The sequence below is a fragment of the Rhinatrema bivittatum genome, chromosome 14, assembly GCF_901001135.1.
Source record: "Rhinatrema bivittatum chromosome 14, aRhiBiv1.1, whole genome shotgun sequence".
Taxonomy (NCBI): domain Eukaryota; kingdom Metazoa; phylum Chordata; class Amphibia; order Gymnophiona; family Rhinatrematidae; genus Rhinatrema; species Rhinatrema bivittatum.
Genome location: NC_042628.1, coordinates 21829524 through 21853557, shown reverse-complemented (window position 1 = coordinate 21853557; position 24034 = coordinate 21829524). Strand labels below are relative to the sequence as shown.

At 45.7% G+C, this 24034-nt stretch overlaps 1 protein-coding gene across 3 annotated transcripts; it reads left to right on the top strand.

Annotated features, from left to right (window-relative positions):
* The first annotated feature begins 1947 nt into the window (after positions 1 to 1947).
* RSL1D1 (ribosomal L1 domain containing 1) lies at positions 1948 to 12648 on the top strand. 3 transcript variants are annotated; one of them, XM_029576810.1, is made up of 9 exons: positions 1948 to 2099; positions 2819 to 2958; positions 4905 to 5043; positions 6391 to 6539; positions 7177 to 7278; positions 8371 to 8464; positions 8582 to 8710; positions 9853 to 10047; positions 11364 to 12648. In XM_029576810.1, the coding sequence occupies exons 1-9, from the start codon at positions 2058 to 2060 to the stop codon at positions 11721 to 11723; spliced, it is 1350 nt and encodes a 449-aa protein (XP_029432670.1). In that variant the 5' UTR covers positions 1948 to 2057; the 3' UTR covers positions 11724 to 12648. The 3 variants fall into 3 exon arrangements, with proteins under 3 accessions (XP_029432670.1, XP_029432672.1, XP_029432669.1); XM_029576812.1 differs by lacking the exon at positions 1948 to 2099 and adding an exon at positions 2138 to 2317 and having other exon boundaries at positions 8371 to 8401; XM_029576809.1 differs by lacking the exon at positions 1948 to 2099 and adding an exon at positions 2145 to 2317.
* The last annotated feature ends 11386 nt before the right edge of the window (positions 12649 to 24034 follow it).

Sequence of the window (24034 nt, the reverse complement as noted above, 5' to 3'; positions counted from 1 at the left end):
ACCGTGGTGGTCAGTTATTAGGAATGAAAGTGGGAAGCTGTAGGATGGGGCTGGGTTGTTAATAGGACTGGAAGAGGGCTGGTGGCAGACGTTTATAAGCTTGGTTTTATTATGAATGTGGATTTGTAAACCACTTATTGTGACTGTGGAATATACATTTTATAAATACAATCTGTTCATAATTATTAGATTATACAACTATCTACTTCTACAAGCTGTCAGGTAGTATATTATCTACTTGCAGCTTTCATTCCCCACCAGGTATCACTATAAAGGGGGGAAAAAAACCCTCCAACCTTCCCTTTTGGTCCCTTACTGTTACCTTCCCCCTTTTTCTCTTACCACTATTCCTTAAGTCTTACCTAGGTTTAGGAATGCAACAGAGCCAATAGCTACTGCTAGTAAATAAGAAGGGGATCTGTTTTATGTAGACTGCTACTGTCATCTCTTCTCCATATCTGCTCTGCTCTAGAGCCCAAACCCCTGGGGGTCCAAAGTTCCACCTCCTCTCAGCTGTACTGCTGGCTCTCTCCCTCCCTGGGGCACCAACTGCTGGTTTCTGATCAGCGACTGCTATCATATTGCCAAGACCACTCCATTACTCTTACCCCAAACCTCCCCTACTAGCTGGTAGATAGGCTTAGGCTATCTATTACTAGGGTTTAGTACAGCTCAGTTCATAGCTTGCCCTTTGCATTTAACTTAGCAGGAGGTTATCACTTAATAATCCGCTTTCAGCTAAATTGGAGAGACCTCTCCTGTTGTTCACAAAGCCCAGAGCAGGCCCATCACAGAAAAAGATAAAGCCAAGATTGAGTAAGCTGTTGGGAAAAAAAAAAATTGCCAACTCTTCCATTCTTCCTAGCTTTCTCGCTGCTGCGAACCAGATCCGCAAGCTTTTTAACTACTCCTTGTGGTACTGGGTGAAGAACCATTTCCTTAAGCAATTTTTGCTTGTGATGCATTTAAACCTAAATTCTTTTTATTCAAGTTCTGCATTTTAGGACTTGCAATTTTGTCTAATTTGTAATTAGACTCAATGGCAGCACAAACCTGAAACTCTGCTTCACATCTCTTTAATAGGGATCTGAGTGTGACTTCGTAGTGCAATTATTTTAATTCGGCATACTCTGTAGGACTTTCCCCATCAACCAAGGGCGGGGGAAGGGTCACTCGCCCCCCACATCCATTTCTTCTGGTCTGCAGCAGGTGCCATGCTTTTTACGTGTCCCTCAGCTTAAAGCATGGTGGCGTCCCCACCAAAGTTAAACAGAACCAGTCAGTCATCTCTTTTTAATCCTACGGTAGTATGAAGAGGACAAATATTATGCCAAAACTAACTAAAGCCGGAAGGAGGATTCAATTCCACACTCTGCCACAACGTGTGACTTTCAGCTTGTGTTGTCAACTTCTTCTTGAAGAAAGTCACTAGAGTCAGAGTGAAGTAGATGAGTAAAACATAAGTGTGGTGCAGTGGCATCAGCATGGCTCGTAAGCCTACGTGTGGTGGATCATGTGCCGAGACGTGAAAGGCTGCTGGGCGAGAAGGCCAGCCACCTTGCCACCCTAGCCGAAGGAGGGCGCACTCTCTTGTACTTTGCTGTCCCATTAGTGCCAGGAGCCATCCCACGCTTTTGCATTCGCCTGCAGCCCTCGAGCTTGATTGAGGATCTCGTTCTCTGGCACTTTTCTACTTCCAGAAAGTACGGAGTCTGAGGAAAACTTTAGAGCTGTGAGAGAGGCGCTAAATTTTTACCTAAATTGTCCAAAACTAGCTAAAGTAGCCTTCCTATCTTATTCACGGTTCTAAAACTCGCCAGATTTAGCTCTACAATTACTAAACTTTGCACAGGATTCTATGCTGTTCGCTCCCGAGACAGCCCGCCGATAGTTCCACGCGCCAAAGTTTGCATTCTCGCGAGATACGTCTCTCTCTCTCCCCCCTCCCCTTGTTTCCCTGCTCGCACTCGGACGGTCAATAAAGTTTCTGCGGCGAGGAGACGCGCGCCTGCGCGGTGGGCGGCGGCGACGACGACGGAGCACGTGTGGCGGCGAGCATGGCGCAGGACGTGGCGGAACCGCTGCTGGATCTGGCACAGGTAGAGGAATTGTTCTCTCTGTCGTCCATTGACTTAGGCATTTGCAGCTCTGGTCCAATTAGTAGTGATGTATTGGGTTTGGGTGTTGTGCTCTTATCAAGGTAGCTGGATACAATTAAAATAAAATCAGTCTGGGTTAGGGAAATTTAATGGCAAAGGTTACTCAAGTGGGGCTACCTGTGTCACATGTGACCAGCTGTCTGTGCTTGTCTTTCAAGGTAGACTTTCATTTTTTACACCTTGATCGTTTTACGTGAACACCGTTACAGGTTTTTAATTACTGTAGACTAGACTAGGCTAGGAAAACTGTAGAAAGTGCAGCAATGTGCGTGGAAACTGCTGACATGTAGAGAATGCATTCAAATAGGAACGAGGTGAGCTGGGACTTTCATGAGGTAGGGTTGTCACTGCTGCTTTGTAATTTTGAGCTGCTAACTTCGTTGCCAATGAGCTAAACTATTGTATGAATAGATTGTATGCTAGTTCTGTATACTTAGTATGTTTATTTTAACATATACTTGAGTAGCATTGTGGTATTCCTTCCAGAGACTGGCTTCCAATGTAGGTGGTGAAAGCCTAAACACTAACAGACAGGGGAAATTGTTACAGGAAAAAAAGAGGAAATCTGCTTTGTTGGTCACAGACCTGTTTTCCAAGAGAGAATTTTGGTATTTTCAAGCATTAGCTTACAGTGTTGCTTAACTAAATGTCTTTTGCAGGTTAAAAAGGCAGTGCAAGCCCTTTTAGCCTACTATAAAACCAAAGCAAACGCAGATGCCTTACTTTTACATGAGAATGAGAATATCTTTCTGATGGTGACTGTGTGGAAAATTCCAGAACAGGATAAAGTTATTAACATGTAAGTATTGGTCTTTTAGTTAATGTGAGGCTATATATGAGCCTTTAGAAGTGATCCTGTCAAGGAAAGAGCTTTTTTTTTTTGCTTTTCTCTCTTCCACATCTACTTCAGATATTCCAGTTGTTTTGTTGCTGGTGATGATGCTCCATTCATAAAACAGGGAAAGCAGCAGCAGCTTCTTCAGTATCTGGTCTACGTGCGTGGCCTATCAGTTCTAAGCACATTTATTTATAAACTTTTATATTCCACCTATTCCATAGTTCATAGTGGAGTACAAATTAACACATAAATCAAAAATTACATAAAAACATTAAATCATATGGACCGGAGAAATTAAAAAGAAAACAAAAGCAATACAACTTTCTCAACTGAAACTAACTCTAAACCCCAAAAAAACGGAAATTGTTTTGCTAAGGAGAGAGAACACGATAATCAAAGTGGGGAACCCTAAAACCTAGGAATTACCAATATTACTCTATCAGATGAAGTATGCAACCTAAGAATTCAGGTAGATGAGAACTTCACTAAGAAAAAGTATTTAAGCAAATTAATTAAACAGGATACTCCAAGTTGAGAATATTACATCGACTAAAACCTCTATTAACAATACACGACTTTCGCACTGTCTTACAAACACTTATATTTTCAAACCTAGACTACTGCAACTCACTGTTACTAGGCCTCCCCTCAAGTGTAATAAAACCACTACAGTTACTTCAAAATGCATCTGCAAGACTCTCTTACTGGGGAGGAGGAAATTCAAACACATCACTCCCTCACTGATTGCCCTGCACTGATGTCCCATACAATTCAGAATTCATTATAAAGTGTTATCCCTAATGTTCAATATCATCAACAATATTGATCCCTACACACCAAAGAGAGACCTAAGATTACAAAACAAAGGACTTCTAATGGTACCCTCCACTTGGAACACACACCTAACACAAATAAGAGACCGAGTGTTTTCAATAACAGACTCCAAGCTGTGGAACTCACTCCCTAGCCACTACGGCAGATAACAGAAAGAGAGAGTTTCGGGCAAGAACTGAAAACATGGCTCTTCAGAAGGGCATACAATTTAACGTAAAATGCCAATATGCTGATTGCAGTGACAGTATCAGAGAGAATGCTAGTCAAGCAAGTGATATATAATGAATGATATAAAGGGTATTGCTAGTAGAATTAGAATTTGTATTTACTGTTGTGTTGACCTAGAAAAAGTATCAATATGAACTAAACTATAGAGTAGCTGCTTTGATGATCTAGAATGTGTATAATAACTATGAACTAGAATATGTACTTGCTGTGGTGTTGAATTAGAAGATGAATGTGGACACACAGTATATGATTGTGGACCATGAATGCTATTACTGTAAACTGTTGTGATCTTCTTTTGGAACGACGGTATATAAAATAAGTTAAAAGTTAATTACAATAGTAAAAATATTAAAAAGCGCAAAACAAAGAAATAAGAACCTGAAAGTCAATCTCATGTTAGACAGCTGGGATATATCCTTTAGTCTGACAGGGATCACTAAGCAGATGGGTCAGTTGGTCTCTCAGTCAATCTCCTACATAAAACAGTGGTTCAGTTCCAAAGAGAAAAAAAGATTCCCTCATTAGTGAAAAGGAATAAGAACTGCCACAAGCTGTCTATGTCCATCCCATGAAAGGGCTCTTTGGTAGGAGCATAAGGTGATTGGCAACTAAATACCATGTACCAATTGCCAAGGTCTAATTAAATGCTATAGTGCATTTTGTACTCTGAATAATGGTCCAGCTGACGGGTTTGTTGTGGTGGAGTTAACAGGTGAGACTTGTGACTAAGACTGGTACAAAACTTCCTTGAGCTGTCCAATGTTTCTGGTCTAGGGTAAAATAAAGAATACTTTTTCTGGGTCCTAGCTGCTTTTTTTAAAATTTTTAAAATTCTTTTTATAAAGCTTCCTGCCTCATGGTATCCGCCCAGAGACATCTGAGGTCTGTATCTTCACTAAGGATGAGCCCAACATGACTCCAGAACAAACAGAGAGATTCTACAAGGCGCTTCTCAGCAAACATGGCATCAAAAATGTCACTCAGGTACTGGGAGGGCGGGGGGGATCTCGCAAGACCCAAAGAAATAGACAAGAAACCTGACTTAGATAAGGAGCAAACTTCTGCAGACGCTCGAGTTTCTATGGCAGACAGATGGGGGATATCCTTCCGTCTGGCAGGGATCACTAGGCAGCTGGGTCTGTCTTTCATCTTCACCTGTTACATGCTAATGTCAGAGGACATGAGAGGGTGATGGGGACCAGCACTGTAACAGAGTTTAAATAAGCTTGCATGGATATAAAGAGCGGTGGTAGGAACAGAATTGAGCAATCGGGTAAAATACATGGGACAAGGGAAGATGACGTTTAGAAGAAGAAAATGCCATACTGGGTCAGACCAAGGGTCCATCAAGCCCAGCATCCTGTTTCCAACAGTGGCCAATCCAGGCCATAAGAACCTGGCAAGTACCCAAAAACTAAGTCTATTCCATGTAACCATTGCTAATGGCAGTGGCTATTCTCTAAGTGAACTTAATAGCAGGTAATGGACTTCTCCTCCAAGAACTTATCCAATCCTTTTTTAAACACAGCTATACTAACTGCACGAACCACATTCTCTGGCAACAAATTCCAGAGTTTAATTGTGCGTTGAGTAAAAAAGAACTTTCTCCGATTAGTTTTAAATGTGCCCCATGCTAACTTCATGGAGTGTTTGGGATTTATCTATCCAAAATGGTAGGAGAACTGCATAAAGACAACTAGGCAGACTGGCTGGGGCATTTGGTCCTCATCTGCCATCGTCTATCATGCATGAAACGCAAACAATGTAAAAAGGATACCAAGATGGTTTTGCCCATTCAAATTTCTTGTGCGAGTTTGAAAACAGTGGCTGAAATATCCTTTGTTAAATGTCGGCTGCTAAGCCACGAGCAGTGCAAATGGTTGGTGATGCAATCTAAAGGGGAGTTCTAGAATCTTGAACGTAAGTTGTCTGGGTGCAGTATAGAGAGTACAACGCACAATAAGGCTCTGGAATTTGTTGCCAGAGGATGTGGTTAGTGCAGTTAGTGTAGCTGGGTTCAAAAAAGGTTTGGATAAGTTCTTGGAGGAGAAGTCCATTAACTGCTATTAATCAAGTTGACTTAGGGAACAGCCACTGCTATTAATTGCATCAGTAGCATGGGATCTTCTTAGTGTTTGGGTACTTGCCAGGTTCTTGTGGCCTGGTTTTGGCCTCTGTTGGAAACAGGATGCTGGGCTTGATGGACCCTTGGTCTGACCCAGCATGGCAATTTCTTATGTTCTTACAAGAGGGAGCGAAGCAGTGGTGCATGGTAAAGCCACTGCCAATTCTGATTTGCATGTCACACTTTTTTTTTTTTTTCTTTTCCAGGTCATTCCTTACAAAACTTTAAAAAGGGAGTACAAGCCATATGAAGCCAAGCGTCGTTTGCTGAGCAACTATGACCTTTTCCTGGCTGATGATAGAATTAGGAGGCTGTTACCTTCCCACATTGGCAAGCATTTCTACAAAGCTAAAAGGTGAGCGACTTGGCGTTCCCTGACAGCCTGGTGCAGTATCCAGTCGTGGGTGATGGAGGTCTGTAGTCGGAGGCTAGTTATGTAGTGGGCTGAAAGGAGATTAAAAGTCTGAAGTTCGTCCGCCTTATGAGTGCTGTTGCTGTGTAATAAGTCAGTGGAAATGGATTAAAAACTTTTTTTTTCTCTCTGTTGCCGTTTCTGAAGTGTAGTGGGGGAGAGGGAATCCTTCTCGACTCTGTTCATATCCGTGGATCGGTACTTTTTCTTAGTTTAACCGTATTGCAGTTCCAACCATCATCATTTTTTGTGTCCAAAAACTTATTTGGTCATATTTTGACGTCGTTTAGTATTAATTGTCCTGTTGGGTAATAAGGTTTTGCTTAATGGTTGGGTAAAAAGAAGCCGTTACCGCTGGTGAATGGAGCACCAGACGCAGAGATAGAGAGAAGATACACAGGGGCTGGCATGACTTCAGCCTGCAGGTAAGTTTAGCAGAAATGTTTGCACTACGGATCACGTGAGCCTGTGGATGGCTATGAGCGAGGAAGAGCTTGGCGAGGTCAGTTAGCCGCTGTGCGTGCAGGCAGGCCGAGTTCCTGACTTTTTTGATTTTTATCTTGATCTGTTTCTGGTTTAGGGCGCCTCTGTCTGTGAACCTGAAAGCAAAGAATCTGGCTGCACAACTAAACAAGTTTATCCAGGGAACAACTCTTTCGGTTACCAGCCGGGGCTGCTGCTAGTAAGTATCCGGAGCTGCACCAGTCAAAAGGCTGCTCTGGGTGTGGAATTCATACTGCATCGAGTGCATCACTTCACGGCTTTGTGATTTCTGCATTAGGTTAAGAAGTTGCCTTTTGTGTTTGGGTTTTTTTTTTTTGTTTTTTTTTTTTGCTGCTTCTGCTCTCCCATACCAAGACAGACATTCTGGACAGCATGGTCTCAGGTGGCCTCCTGGGCAGAATGTCAGCTCGTGTCGCCACAGGAAATTTGCTGGGCGGCTATTTGGAAGTCTTTGCATACCTTTGCCAGACATTACCAATTTGGATGTCCAGGCCTCAGATGTCGGCAGTTTTGGTGAAAGTGTACTTCGAGCGGGACTCTCGCGGTCCTGCCCCGGTTAGGGAAGCTTGGGTAAACCCCGGGAGTCTGGACTGATCTGGGTACATACAGGGAAAGGAAAATTGGTTCTTACCTGCTAATTTTCATTCCTGTAGTACCACAGATCAGTTCAGTGGTGGAGAAAAGTCGTTTAATATTGGTTCTGAAGAATGGCACAGGTTTGTCATTGGTGTTTCTCAGATACAGTTTTGGTTATGATTCCCATTTAGGATTTTCCTCTTTCCTCTGCTTGTTCTGGGGAAATTTGTTAAGTTTGGTTATAATATTTATGCTTGAGTACCGAGTAATACTGACGGACTGTGGGTGGCACACCGGTTTAAGAGACTGTGTATGCAAAACTTTCTCTGTCTCCATCTGCTGGAGGGGAGGCAAAACTCAGGAGTCTGGACTGATCCGTGGTATTCCAGGAACGAAAATTAGCAGATATGTACCCATTTTCCTATTTGCTTGAGCCTTATTTTTACTTCTGCCACACTTCCAGGGAGTCTTAGCCAAGTTTATTTTAAACATCCTGGGGGAAAATGGCTTTTTGTGATGAAGTGTCTTTCATGTTTACATCACCTCCCAGAAACCCACTGCGAGTTGGGACTTCAAGCCAAAACGTGGCGGTTCTGACTGCTGAAGCTTGTGTTTAAAAGTTTCTGGTCTCTCTTTTTTTTTTTTTTGGTTGCCCAGCACATGTAAGAACCTGCCTGATGTGTTCTTGTTTCAGCACGGCACGTGTCGGTCACACTGGAATGCAGGTAAAAGATCTGGTGGAGAACCTCAACTTTGCTGTCAAGGTGATAGCAGAGAAGCTGCCAAAGGTACACGGGGGGGGGGAGGAAGTGCAGGGCGCCATGGACGGGGGGGATATGTCTGTTCGTCCCTCTTCCTTTTTTTTTTTTTTTTTTTTTTTTAATGCCTGGATTTTCTGGTTACAGAAGTGGAAGAATGTTAAGGTTCTCCATCTCAAAACGCAGACCTCTGTCTCGCTTCCCATCTTCACCTCGTACATCTGTGACCTGGGTGAGCTCAACAAGCAAGCAGAGGCCCAGAAGAAGCAAAAGCAAGTAAGAGCTCTTCTCTCCTTCCCCCTAGCCCTCTGTGGCAGACTTCCGCGAGGTGGTATGGTAACCCCTGTGTGTGTGGACCAGAGGCTCCAGAATCTGACCTCGGGTAACCTCGGCCCGTCTGATGTTCACTGAATCCACAAGAAATACACACGCATGTGTATCCCGGGCACGATTGGTGCGAATGTCCTGAAAGTGACCAGTTTAGGCTATACCTGAGATTAGGGTTGGGAACCACATGTAAAGAAGCTTCTGTAGTTAAATTGTAGACCTTTCTGTGAACTAGAGAATACTCAAATGTACCTAGTGAAAATTTCGGGATGCCAATGATAAATACTCATCAGATCTTTGCACCCATTTGATCCAAGATCCAGGTTGGTTTTCCTATTTTGTTTTCTCTGAAAAGTACACCTGTGTTTGTGGCCTTTTAAGGAATGGAATTGAAAATCTTGTAGATGTGCACGGTACCAGATGACTCACCTTCTAGTCATGATGCGCTTGTCTTGTGTGACCCTTTAGCATGTTGTACATTGGCTGCTTGCAGTAAAAGGAATTTTAACACGTTCGTAAGTCTCCCAAACTCGGACAAACAACTTGGTGGGGGAGGCAAGGAGGTGTTTACGCTTATGACCGTCAGACTTGGTTTTTTTCTTCTATACCCTGACCATATAGAACAAGATTTACTAAAGATGGTCGATTTAAGCTTAGAAAGAGGATAGATGAAAAACGAGCTTAAAAAAAAAAATTGGTGATCCAGTCTTGTCCATATTCTGTGGGCAGGGCTTTTGTCAGTGCCTGTGGAACGTGGCCACTGAATGGCCAGCGGTCCGGGTTGAACTTCGAAATTCCATCCCTCCCCCACCCCAGCCCCCCTCTATGGAGTTTCTGAAATTAGGATGTTTGTGCGGACCATCCAGCTGACACTTAGGAACGTGCGTCCTGCCACCTCAGAGTCTTGCTGACAGATCAGGTGCTAGAGCTATTGATGCTTTCGTTAAAATGAGTTGAGACATCACCAATCCTTGTTCTTCCCAGCTGAAGGTGCAGAGGTAGTTTTCAATGATAAAAAAAAAAAAAGCCACTGAAGTAGCCCAGTTGTGTTGCAAATTCAGTAATGTTTTTTTTTTTATTTCACTTGTAAGAAACCACAGGGAAAAAAAAGTAAAAGGAAATCAGTTGCACCAGAAACCACCACCAAGGCCACAGCTGACATAAATAGTACTTCGGTACCTGCTGAGCGTGGAAAGAAGAAGAAAGGAAGTGCCCGAGAGATTGTGCGTGCTGAGGAAGACGAAGATATGCCCCAGCTTGTTCCCATACAGGAGGAAAACTCGGAGGTAATTTTGTGGTGTGATCTCAAACGTCAAGGGTTTGATGTCTCTGGATATCTTTTGTCTTCAAGAGAAATAAGTGCCTTACCCGGGAGCCATCAAAGAGAGCGGAGATATATCTGAGAGACAGGAGAGAAGTTTTTGGCCCTTGTGAATGCTGCAGTACAGAGTACAGTTTCAGGGTGGGATAGAAATCAGTTTTTAGCGAGAGACTTGAGGCTGGCACAGACTTTATCCTCTCCACACCCTTCTCCCTTTCTGGGCATCATGGGGCTGGTTTGCTACTGAAGGTGGCAGGACTACAAATACCATGATGCATTGGGAGGATGAAAGTGCACGAAAACCATGCCTGGCTCAGTCTCCCTGCAGAAACTTGATCACATCACATCCCAGCAGTGCTATCCACGTGAGCACTTCTACTCCCAGATGCCCACGGAGGACACATTATTTCAGTAAGCTCCTGAAAGTGCAGCTGTTCTCGGGGTTGAGCTTTTCTAAAGCAGCCCTGGAAGCCAGTCTGGTGTTCAGGACAACCACAAAGAATATGCACAAACGAGATTTGCATACACCGGAGCTGTAGTGTGTGCAAATCTATCTCATGCATATTCATTATGGATTTTCTGAGCACCAGCCTGATTGTGTCCCACGGCTGGGTTGAGAAAACCAGTTCCGAGGGTGCAATGTTTGCAAAAATCTGTGGCTGTGATAAGCCAATTTCTACCCCCTTTGAGAGCTGGAGAGTTTCATGACTTACAATGTGCTGGGTTCTCTGTTATCCAGGCTTAAGCATCTGAACTAAAAGATTAATGCATCATTTCAACTGCTGTTTAAAACAATATCTTCAGGCTGAGGCCCGTCAGAGGCTGTTTAAAAGGGATGTTCCCTGTACGTACCCGGATCAGTCCAGACTGTGGGTTGAGCCTCCTTTCCAGCAGGTGGAGACAGACTAAAACTGAAAGGATATCCTATATGAGGACAGAGGCTATTCTGTAACCCTTCAATGTTTCTGTAGTTCCTCATTCGGGATCATGAGTGTTCAGTAGCAGGCATCCCTGAGATGTTATTTCTGTTTTCATAGAGAAGGATGAGAAAGCAGTGTGATAGGTTCTCAGTGCAAGAAATCTTTCTTAGCACAAAAGAAAGAAAAAACGCATTATGCTGAAAGGGAGGTGATGGATGCGGTCCAGGCAGTGCTGCTTTCTGCCTCGCTCCCTGAAGTGCAGCTGAGATACTTTCCTTTGGTTACAGATTGACCCGCATCCTTCTGCTTCCTTCTCTCTCTTCTTCCTCCACTCCCCCCCCCCCCCCCCCCAAAACTACAGAAAACCACGGGTTTGAGTCGAATCCCCCAGAAAGAAGCTGAAGCAAAACCAAACGTTAAGTCTCCTCTTGGTAACAAGAAGGCGTCTTTGGGCCAGGAGACCCCAAAATGCAAGCGCAGAATCGGGGAGGAGGAGGAGGTGGCGGCGGAGCATCGGACGCCAAGCAAACAGAGAAAAGTTAGGATCCCGAAGCCCCCGCAGCCTTCGCCTGCGGTGAGCAGCCCGAAACGGACTTTAGAAACTCCAACAGCAAAGGGGGCAGGAGCTGCCCAGCGCAAGCCGATCGCCAAATCGGCCAGAAGGGCTCCCAAGACGCCAAAACTGAAGCAAAAGAAAACGAAAGTGCCCCTGTCGGCATAAACCGTGTCCTGCTCTGATTGCGCAGTGTCAAATGCTCCATGCAGGGCGGGACAGCTGTCTACATAGCTGAGCCCTCTCCTGTAAACATGCATTTTGTTTGTATGTCAACTTTTTTGTTTCTGATATTGGATGCATTGTATTGGTTGGGCTTGGTGCAAAATAATGTATGTAGGGTTTAACTCCAAAACTGTCTGCTTAAAGGAATATTTGTATACGACGAATACCACACTGCTTAATTGTAATCGCTTCCTTTTAATACATAGCCTGTCTGTTGTTTTTTTTTCCCAACTGAAGTCCTTGTAACTTGTCTGTTTTCAGTACTGGAACTGTGTCTGGTGCATTGGTTTGAGCTTGGCAGTGGTCACCAGCCCTAGTCTTAATAGATTTTTATGCTGTAGTGCTAGAAGCTAAGATCTTTCCTTCCCGGTGTAGGTGCCCAGATCTGTCCAAATTCCTGGGTTTTGCATCCCTGCCAGCAGATGGCGACAGAGAAGGTTTTACTAGCACGACTTCATAACCATGCGTGCCACCTGCAGTTCCTCAGTGTTTCCAGCAGATGGTGCAGAAGCTGCAGCTCTGCAGTCGGGGAACAGTTTTTGATTTCAGAGGCTTCTTCCTCGGGGGGGGGGGGGGCGGTCTTGAGTCCTAGTGGATCATTCCCTGTTTGGTTGAGGTGGGCGAGCTTGGGTGGTGGTGACTCTTATGTACGCTCGCTCCTTTACTTCCAGGGGTTTTTTAATGTGGTGGTCCAGATCCATCCCCCTTCACAAGGCCACTCAGGTGGCTGCAGGCTCAGGTAAGCTATTAGGCAGCCTATTCTTTTGGTAGCTCTGTGTCCCAGCCTGCTGAGGAAGTTTTATAAAGTTGTTTAATTAAAAAAAAAAAAAAAAAAATTTTGTCTTCTGTTGTAGCTGAGTCTGCCTGGGTCGGTCTACATGGGTAGGGGTCACCTGGTTCCTGAGGGTGAACCCATTCTATGCGTCCTTCATGAACCGTGCAGGTGCTCCCCAGGTCCTTGGTCCCCTATTTGTTTCCATAGGGACTGATGTTTCTGGTCACCGCCTCGGTCTGGGTGCCCATTGTTAAGAGAGGCCGTCAGGCAGAAAGGCGACCTGAGAAGGGTGAATGCAAGGAGGTCTGCACCTGCATGAAATTCAAAAGGCGCTGCCGGACAAGGAAATGGTAGCTTGGCGCTTTCAGCCCTTTCTCCACCCCCCCCGCTTTACCTCTGAGCCGTCAGAACTGAAGATGGCTCTGGAGGGCTGGATGTGCCCAGGCCTCTGCTGCCTCGGCATCTCGCTGGCTTCCCCTCCCCCCACCCCATGGCCGTGTCGCGCTGTTAAAGTACAGCAGCGCCTGTGCTTGTGGTGGCACCCGTGCTCGTCTTCGATGCATATTCATTTCAGTGTTTTTATGGGCTGCTGCCTTTGCATATTTGTAGTCTCGTTGGACGCGTTGTAGACAGACTGATTTATTTCCTTTGCCCAGGTAATGACTCCCTGGGGTCAATTGTCAGACTGTATTTTAGCGGATGCTGGGAACCTCACAAATACTTTGTGATGTTGCCCATGGTTCTGAGTTGCTTGTCTTGTGCAGCTGTTTTACATCATCATCTTTCAGACGAATGATTTAAGAAAGCAGCAGTTTGACTGACAGATTTCAGGAAGCTCCTTCCAGTTGTAAGTCAACCCCCCTCATGAACATGGCCCTCCGCACCGAGAGATGATTTGCCTGGAAATAAACGTTCACTTATCCAATGCAGTTAACACACAGTGCAGCAGACAGGTTTTCACCGCTGTGAACTCTCATGGTAGACAGTGTGATGTTAACCCGACAACTACAAAACAGATTAAAAGAAAACAGACAGAATAGTTGAGCAGAAATTATATATATATATATATAAAAGTGAAAATTGCCCAGCATTGTTCAAGGTCTATAATAGCCCGTGTGTGTGTATGCACCTATTTGTGTGTATATGTGTTAGGGTGAGCCTGTGTGTGCTTATGTGTCCCTATCCATGTGTATGAGAGAGGGCTTTCCAGACAACACATATTAGCGAACAGTACCCATTGCTCAGGTGTGGTAAATAACAGCCTCTGTGTGGGGGGGGGGGGGAGGCATGTGCCTGTGTGTTTGTGCACGTCTGTGCGGGTGCCTGTGTGCGCTTGCCTATGTGTATGTGTGTGATAGGGCTTTTCAGACAGAGCATATTGTCTCTGCAAGATAAACCTTTTACTGTTCTGAGCACCACCTAGTGGCCCAGACAGATACAAATGTGACCGATTGACACAAATCTTTTTATATAGATAGATATAGATAATTGGGCTACTCAGTCCTCTTTGGATTCATGTTCTTCTAAATTGGTGAAGGCTTTTCTAGATGTTATTCTTGAGTGGCTGGTGAAGACGGTGAATGTTTCCTTCCAGGATGAAACGTTATTTCTGTCTTTAAAGCATTCTGCGGTAAGTCTTATTCTGAAGAAAAAAGAAGGGTTTGGATCCCTCTCCTTGTTCTAGTTAACACCCCATTCTAAATGTTCCTTTTATGGGTAAAGGTGAGATTTGTCAGCTTACTGCTGACAAAAGGGTTCGTCAAAATTAGATGTCCGCCAGGTAGGCTCTCGAGCTGAGCACAGCACGGAAGCTGTCATGGCTGCAGTGAATGATGAATAGAGGAATGGTGATCTAGCAGTGTTAGTAGATCATGGGTCATTGCTGGACGGATGTAGAGAGGAAGATATTGTTGATTGTGTTTTGAAGTGGTTCTCCTTCCTGACCAGGCCAGCTTTTTCGGTGGATGCTGGAGGAAGCTTGCTGTTGCAAAGGCTAGTTGGATCGGCTTTCTTACCAGGGCTGTTTAATGTGTTCATGCAGACCCTAGGGAGCATCGTTCCGGGACTGGGGATGATGGGCTTCATCCTTCCAGATATACAATTGATTGCCCTAGTCAGGGAAGATGAGAAGTCCATTGTTGAATTTATGTATGGGGGATTGCAGGTCATTGCAAGCTGATTGTCGGAGAGTAAGTCGGCCCTGAATGGCAGCAAGATGGAGTTGCTAAGAATTGGTGGCATTCCATTGTTTGCTTTTTTGTGTGGAGAATGATCCTATTGGTTATTCCAGCGATGTGAGAGATTTTGTTTCTGATTTTTGCAGAATTTATAAATATGAATATCAATTTGTAAACCGTTCTGATCTATACATGGAATGACGGTATATAAAATGACTAAATAAATACAAATATTTAGGTATAGAGTGTTTGATAACTTTTTTAACGTGAAATCTTAGGTTCATCTTGCCCCTCGGAATGCATTCTTGGAACTGAAAGAGGTGAGAAAACTTGGTCCATATTTGGACATGAATTTCGTGAAAACTATTATGCCTCTGTCAAGTGCTGTGAAGTACAACTATAGCTTGAGACTCTCTGAGCGCACACTGCAGCTTTAAGAGTCAGATGTGGCTTCCGTGGCCATGAGCAGGAAAGAAGCGAGAGTGTTCTGACGGTGACAGTTGGGACCACCTGAATGTCAGAGGCAGGTGAGCAGATCAGAGCTTGCGAGGGGAAGACATTTGCTTTGTACGTTTCCTCTGCTGTACTTTTCGTGTCAGGCACGAGGGTCAGAACCACTTATTTTTTCGGGAATTATTTTAATTTTTTTTATTTTTTTTGCTGGCTGGGGAAAGCTGGATAGGCTCTCCCCCTGCCTGTGACTGGGTCATTTCTAGGGCTCATGGGGAAGTTAGGAGGAACGATAAGCTTGGCCACCGCTGCCAGCACTGCAGGAGGACTCCTGGAAGGCTTTGCTGTAGCCCAGGCCTGCCGTGTACCTGAGGCTCAGGTTGGGAAGACTGGGCCTGTACGGGCTCACCCGCTATCCCTTGCTGGTTCTCTCCACCTCCTCTTCTCCCCAGCCCTCTTATTACCTGCATGCAAATCAGATACAGGTGCAGTTTCAGTTCTCTCTGTATTGCTCCACTTACTGTATGTGCTAATGCAGGCATTTACTTGTGTATATGCGTCTAGAGTTGGATAGCGACACACAATATGTCTGCTTAAAGCTCCGTTGATGTGCGCCAGGTTTCATTCCTGAGCTGTGATGACAGTAGCGTAGACAATGATTGTGACAGCTAGCGCTGCCTCAACGTTTGCCTACGTCTCGGTTTGCCATATTTTGCATAAGATCGGCTCGAGCCCTCTTCCTCCTGAATTTCTGGGGTACACTTGCTCTGCCCGTCTCTGTCCCTATGGCTTCCCTTGCCCACCCCCTCCCTCCCTGTGCCCCCACCAGAGCTGGAGGACTGTCAAAGGCACAGCCTAGAATTCTCCACACTTTTCAAGCAGCCAAAAGCAAGATGTAAAAAGCCAAGATGTTTCAAATGTTGCATTTTCCTGAGGTCCCAGTTAACAAAATTTATGATTCTAAACGTTCCAAGAAGAAAATGTTTGCTTATATTAAAAATATTGATCCCCCAAACCTCTTTCTCTCTTGTTCTAGTTGATGCATTTAAAAAACCCTTGCTAGCGGGTGACACTTTTATTGGACTTGAGGGCCCACCTTTGATAACTTTCATCTGCCTGACGGTGATACCAAGGCGAGACAGGCCCAGCTCGGAGGAGAGTGCAAGTTCTGCAGGTATCTCGTGGAACGTCTGTTCACCTGGGACGCGTCGCTCCTCTTCCCGCGCCTCGGTGTGGATGGCCAGGGCCTAAGCTGCTTCTGCGGGGTTGCCACGGTCATGTCACGCTGCGGCACGACCGTGGGTCACTGCGCGTGTGCCTTTTGGGCCGCCGTGACTATTGACCTGGTGGGGATGGTCGTCCTGCTCTTTGGCATCTGTTCCGACGTCTACTTTTACGATTTCCTCGTCTACATGGGGGGCTTCATCGTGTTCAGCAGCCTGTTCTGGTGGCTGTGCTGGTACGTGGGTAACATCGAGCTTCCGCCTCAGGAGCTTCAGGAAGAGGCGGAGCACCGGAGGAAAGTCGGAGGGAGCGAGCTGCGCCCGGGCACTTCCAGCAGGTTCGCCGTGATCCCTGAAGATGGAGAGGAGTGACCGCGGCCCCCAGTCCGAGCGCCGCCTTTCACGGGCGCGGAGGGGGGGAACGTACCCTGGAGCACAGCACTTCTGCGTTGTGGGACGGCCGAAACAATCCCAAGAAGCTGCTCGCCGCACCAGCACAGGCAAGGAAGAAGCATGGCTTTTGCCAGTGATTGAGTAGTGTATTGGTTTAACTGAGGCGGAGGTGCCACAGACCCAGTGGGGTATTTTCTGATCCCTTTTCATTAAAACAGGATCGAGTTCAAGACCAGTGCCAACACCTGTACAATACTATAATAATCCACTGCTGGGAAAAAAAAAAAAAAAAGCAAAACTACTAAACTAAAGCACAGATGTGACAATTAAAAGCTTTTAATCATTTTCCTAAACTGTAATAAGTCAGAAGCTGAGTGGGCACTGTGTGGGAATGAGTGGAACATGGAGCATGGCAGGTTGCAGTATGAGAACTTTATATCTCATTTACTGAGGGGAGAAGGCACTTTTCAAAGAAGTCAGAATGAGATGATGCTTGGGTAGACTTATTTAGCTCCGTTAGGAGATTCAGGGAGAGATATGATAGAGACATTTACATATCTCAGAAGCATAAACCAGGCCCAGGGGCAAGCAGACTGTAGAGCCTATGACAGTAGGAGGCAGGATGTACTCCGGGGCAGCAGCAGAAGATATCTGGTAATGGAATTATAAAAAAAAGCATGGGATAAGCACAAAGGATCCCTAGGGGCAAAGAAGACAGTCACACATCGGCTAGGGTCAGCTGCATGGCACCAGAAGCGAGGGTGGGCACACGAGATGGGTCTAATTGTCCTCATTCTACAACAAGGGTTGGAAAGTACTGTACTGCAAACAAACCCATCCTTTAGTCCTTCACTACCAGAAGCAAGGGGAGAGGACAAACCCAAGGGCAAAGAAGAAACACAGCCTACTGCAGGCCATGGCATAGCTGGGTTCCTAGCAGAAGGCTACAGTCCCCCAGAAACCAAGCTGGTTGGTGGTGGTGGCTTAGCAAGGCCACACGAACCTAGGCCAGATATTCAGATAGGAATGTCACTGGTTTTGGTGGCTCTTTAGATTGTTATTAAGCTTGATGCCATGGTGAGAGAAAAGGGGGACGCTGGGTGCTGGATTGAGTATCTTGTATCATCATTGCAATAACTAGAAGCTGTAGCTAACAAGCGCTTGCATAGCCAGGTCTGTCTGGCAGGGTGCAGGGGGAGCCTTAGTAGCCAGATGTTTGGGCAACAGCTGTACCAGGCTGGGATGTCAGAATTAATTTAGCTGGATCTCTCTGGTGGGCTGCAACTGCAGTAAAAGCTAGACGTCCTTGCAGAAATACAGGTGTTCACATGGCCAGGTCTGTCTGGCAGGAGAGCTCTAGGGGACCAGGTCTTTGCATAATGGCCATGCCAGTATTGGTATCTATTTAGATCATTGCAAAGTTTTAGGGCTACACATGGGAAAGGAGCTGCAAATGAACTAATTGGAGAACTTGTATGCTCATCACACACATGCATTTCATGTCTTCTTCAGAAAGTAGGCTAAAAATGGAGCCAGATGCTAACTCTGTATAAAGGTGGTGTAATTATTATTTTTTTAACCAGGCAAGTTGCTCCTGGTCCTTTTGGGCTTCCAGCTTAGTTGGAATGGGGGCCAGGATTTGGTGCTAATGGCTGCCAATCATGAGCACTAAATCCGGGCACTAGCTGTTGCCATTCTGTGATGACGGTGTGTGTCTCTCTCCCCCCCCCCCCCCCCCCCCCCCCCCCCGCAGGGACTGTGAACACCTCCTCTGTTGTATCCCCTAAGGCTCGAGCTGGAAACCTCACCCTTCCCTCTCCACATGGCAGTGCGCGTCGTGATGATTTTTAAAAAAATATTTACCGGCCCATGATGCTGAGGCCCCTGTTGTAATACTACCAGGATAGGGTCCCTTGCTGAGAGAACCCAGTGCAAGAAACCAGGCTCTGAAGCTTTTGATCTAGGAGCTGAAAAACCAAACAAAAAAAAAACAAAACAAAACCCGCAGCTAGAATTGTAAATAACATCTCAAGGCCTCAAAAGAGTTTGAGAAGCAAGTGCTTAAGGGGAGCTCAGGATGGCGAGGTTAGGTTGACGGCTCTGGCTGTGGTCTACGCTAAGAGAAGGTGGTCTCAGCACCGAGCTTCCCTGGCAGGCTGCTCCATTTCAGCCTCCTGACTTCTTGCACCCAGGAAGACGACCTTCGCCACCCTGCTCGCCCACTGCTTTGCTGCGTATTTCAGTCTGCAAACTCTTAACACTGCTGAAATACTAAGAAGCACTGCAGCGACGGGTTGCCGTGAATTACAAAGAAATGAAAAGAACCGCGTGTTTTATACACACGCACACACACGCACGTGGCTTTCCTGCTAGCTGCTCGGGGACTGCTGTCATGGAAAGTACTTTTGTGTGGAGAGGAGCCGCGAATGGAGTCCCTTCCTAAAACTGCTTCCATCTGCTCCGATGGATTCAGGGAAGTAAATATGGTTGCCAGCTTTCATAACCGAAAAAAACCAAACCCAAACCCCCACCATCCAGTCCCCCCGCTACAGACGTGTTCTTTTTCAGATAGCAGCTCCCCTGAGGCCAGGATGCTCCGTGAAGGTCCGAGCCGGTACGCGCTCCTCTGCTCCCACCAGGCCTGCGCGCCTTCAGAGCACGTCCCTGTGTCGGGGGAAGAGTTTGTATGCGGATGTGCATGGCTTCACGGACGGTATAGGGCATGCATGGGGGGTGGTGGGTTTCTGGGGAGAGAATGTGTGTGTGAGGTAAGGTGGCTTGAAAGGTGCAAGGCCGGCAGGCCGATGCAATATCGGCACATGAAAAAAGGAGACACTTCACTGAGCACCCAATTTCCTAACGCGCGCCCATCCACCTCTCCCGGGCGTGCGATGCAGTAGGCTAATGAGCTGCGGCGTTAAAAAGGAGGCGCTAGGGGAAATTGTACAGCCCTAGTGCTCAGAAGTGGCTGTGCCCGGGTTAGGAAAACAGACGCTTGTAAATTGTGCTTCTGTTTTCCTAACCTGACCGTCCTCAAGACTTTTTTTTTTCCCCCTATACTGCTGCTTTTTGTGGCTCCTCTGACTTACCATAATATCACGATATAAGTTGGAGGAACCACAGAAAAGCAGTATTTTCTACTTAGATTTTGGGGCGCCTCAAGGCTTGTCAGCTCTGGGGGGTTGGCGTTAATTTTTAAGGATTAAAATGTGCATGGTGGGTGCATTTTTTTTGTGTTTTTTTTTTTTACAGCAGGGCTACTAGTAGCCTCCTCAACATGGAATGTACATGTGATGAGCGCTATTAGCTACCCGCTGGTTTGGACGTGCTGATCCCCTTATAGCATCAGGGGTTACAGACGTGCATCCAAAACACCCGTCCAACTGCGGGGTTAACCTCTGTGCGCTAGCCTGAGCGCACGATATTGCATCGGCCTTTTGGCAAGCTGCTTTACTCCCCCCGGCTGTCAGCATTCCACAGCCTCCGTCCCCCTTTCTAAAGCAATATGGATTTTTTGGAACTTTTTTTTAATCTTGGAAAATTCTAACCCGGTTTCTGGTTTTCAAACTTTCTGTCCCTTCTTTGGAAAGTCATTTTGCCTCCAGCCAGATCGATGGACATTCAGCCAGATTATGAATCCCTTTCAGATAATGCTTTCCAACATTCCATGTTTTAGAAGATGGAAAAGGACAGAGATACATGCGCAATTGTAAAATAAGCATCCCCCTTCTAGCAAGGCATCTCAGTCCTCTAGCGGACCAGGTATCTGCTAGATTAGTCAAGTGGAACAAGCCTGCCGGTGAGCTCCTCCAAGCCGATGGACTCCAGCCTGCCTGCTTCTCTCTGCTCTCCCAGCATCACTGCAGATTTACTGCCTTGACTCCTCACATGGAGGAGTCAAGGCTCCACATTCTCTCTTTATTAGTTACTTCCTTCTCCTGATTCTTAATTATATTATATATCCCAAGCTACCTTAGTTTATTAACCAGCTACCTATCTGCTTTAGTGCCCTGGTCATAAAAACAAGGTTTAGTGCATCTTAAAACTATCCTCAAGCTTAGCTGTGCTGATTCTATTAAACTTGTTCATCCTCCTTTGCCTTTTATGCATTTAATCGTTGAGTTGTAGGATATTGGATTTCTCTCTCCTGCTGCTCCTGGGGAATTAATGTGGCATTTGCATATAGAGCCCTCCTCTCCCCCGGCCCTCATCATTATACCTGTGCCTGGGTGGCGAACATTTAATGGCAGCAGGCCTGGCTAAGATTTTTGACTTTCCAGCTCTGCTACCCTGTGACAGACCCTTACAGGAGGGGGAGGGGGCACGAAAGCACCAAAAGTGCCTAGGGGGTGGCAGAATCCTGAAACACCCCCCCCCCCCCAATGATGCAGCACTGATGCTGTGTGAGCCAGCTCGAAAAAAATAAACAGAAGAGCATGGGCAGAAGGGCCAGAGCCAACGCCTGTACCATCTTCTTCCTGCACGGGCTGGGCTCTCACAGACCTCCCCTTCCTCTTCTTCCAAGGCTGAGGTCAGGCCTTGCCCCTCGCTCCGAGAGAGACGGTCAGGAGAGTTTGAGGGAGGGGGGGAAGAGTGCGCTGAGACCTGTTTTCATCCAGGTTAGGGGAGGAGGGGGTGTGAGGCAGGGACCAGCTGAGGAAGAGCGGGGTGGAAGGGTCACGCTGGGGAGGAGAGTGTTGGAGGGGGATGAGGAGACGAGACAGTGTTGAGGGGGTCAGAGGGAGTGTGATTATGGCCTTATGGTTAGGGCTTCTCCATTGCAGGCATTTTCATTTGTCCGTCAGCGGAGCCCACGAGTTGCTGCAGGCAGAGCGACTTACTGCTGCCATTTGTACAGCTACAAGGATGCAGTCCTGGCTGCAGCTCCGAGTTCCCCTTAACCTCCACAGATTGCTAAAGGAAAATCCCTCCCCACCAGAAGCCGAAGCCTGGTGCACCTGGGAGAACTCCACATCAAAAACAGTTTGCATCTTGGAGTAAGAAACCTTTTTTACTACTCAAACATAGCGATTGCATTATATTATTTTGATATAGTTATGCAGAATTTTAAAATACTGTGCACAAAATGTTTTGGGTTTTTTTGCACAGAATTTTAACATTTTGTACCCTGAATTCCCCCAGGAGTATCATGCTAAGAAGTTCACTCCCTTTCCTGTCCTAAGCTCTGTGCCTCTGCTCTGCTGCCAACTCCATGAGGCATGTACTGCATCTCAAAGCACCACCGTAGCAATATCCTCTCTCATGTAAATGAAAGTATTCCTCAGTGGAGTTTTCTATGGTCTTACATATAGGGCCCATCTTTAAAAAACAGTCTTTGGGAGATTACGTTTGTCCCCGGTTCCTTGCTTGAAAGAAAAACAAAAAGCTGAAATAGATCAGGCCCATGTATTAGTCTTAGGCAAAGAGAAAGCTCTGAAGCTGCAGGAAATCATGAGCTTTGTGGGTCAGATTAGAATAAACCCAGTGATCTCTTTAAAGAGCTCAAAGCCCCTAGTAATTCTCATGTCTCCCACATTTAATTTATGAAAACAAGGATTTCCAATTAGGATAAAATCAGTACCTATCCTTTAATAAGTGGCACAAGTATAGGGAAAAATTCCAGCTGTAATGCAGCCAGTATGCTGAACACAGGACAGCAGCCGCTTTTCCCTGCATCCCCAAAACCGGAGCACCGAGCCAAGCCCCGCCAGTGAGTGGACTGAACCCAGAGGTTACCCTGAATCTTAACTTTCGTGGGGCAGTGACCGGTATCGTCATAAACTAGTGCCCGATGTCAGATTGTAGGCTTGCAGAGGAAAACTGCAATCACCATGCAGCCATCACAGTCCGTGGCTCCCTGGTGCCCCTACACCCCCAACTTCCCCATCCACTCTCCCAGCGAGATTTAAGTCACAGAATGAAGAGTCATCACAAGTCAGACAGCAGAAAAGCAAGTCGAAATGTTTAAAAAGGCAAACGTTAAAAAAACAATGAAAGACAAGCTGTTTTCCTATAGTTACGTTTATTTAAAACAAAACAAAACACAGCCATGCATTTCTAACGCAAGGACCACAGACACAAAGGGTCAGTGAAGCTGCCAGTGGGCACCTACTTCCTGTACAGAGGAGAGACAATACAGTAAACATCTGTACTGGTCGATCCAGATCTTTACCGGCATATATATCTCGCTTCTACGCAGGAGATGCGCACCCCTGGAAGGTCTGACCGGGGGGGGGGGGACCAGGACAATTTGTATGGCACAAGTCATTTACAGAATATACACAATGACACTTATTTCAGCTAGACAGAGAGGGTGAAAAAATGGGATCCCCATTATCTGGGGGATTGCAGAAGTGCAAACATTTTGAAATCAAGATATGAAATGAATCCAAAAACCTTGAAGTGGGGTTTTTGCAGTGTTTTGGATTTTTCTTCCAAAAAGGGCTGTAGAATTGATTTGAAGAAGCTTTGTAGTTTTTCAAGGTTCTTTACATTTGTTTGGCAAAACCATTTTAAAGAAGTTTGCAAATCTTTACTGGGGAATCCCGGTAAAATTGATTTACCTTTTATGAACCCTAGAAATGGAGGGTTTGTAATCACAGTTTTACAGCCTCTCTTTCAGTTTAAAAGAGAAAACCGAGCGAACATAACCATACAATTCTGGCACATCCAAATGTTTTCAAATAGCAGAAAGCTTATTTTGTTAAATGTCCAGGCTTCTCCAAAGATGTAATACAGTAAGAAATCTTTCTCTTCCTTGTCCAGGATTAACAGGTTCATTGTTACCCTCTAAAATAATCCACTTAATTTTGTGGAGGGGGAGGTGCAGATTATTTTTGGTTTTACTTCTTTTAAGAGAGAGAAAATACACTACTGCACCTTTCTGATTAATAAAGGTGACAGACTGTATGCAGTAAAGTCTTCCAGATAGAAAAAGATCAATATGCAACACTATGCGTCACTATGTACACAAATACTTTGTCTATGTACAACTGTATATACACAAAACCATTGACAGAAGAGCAATTGGATCACGCATTCACAGCAGTCCATTAGGTCAACTCATGCACTTCCTTCAAAGATCCAAGGAATTAAAAAAAATATGAGTGCCCTCTCCGTGGGGTCGGGTGAAAACTCTGGGTCGGAAAGTATGTGTGGAGATATGAAAGTGAAACCTCGGTTAGCCCTTTTGCTCTCCTGACCTTACTCCACCCTTTCTTTTCGACACAGGTTAAA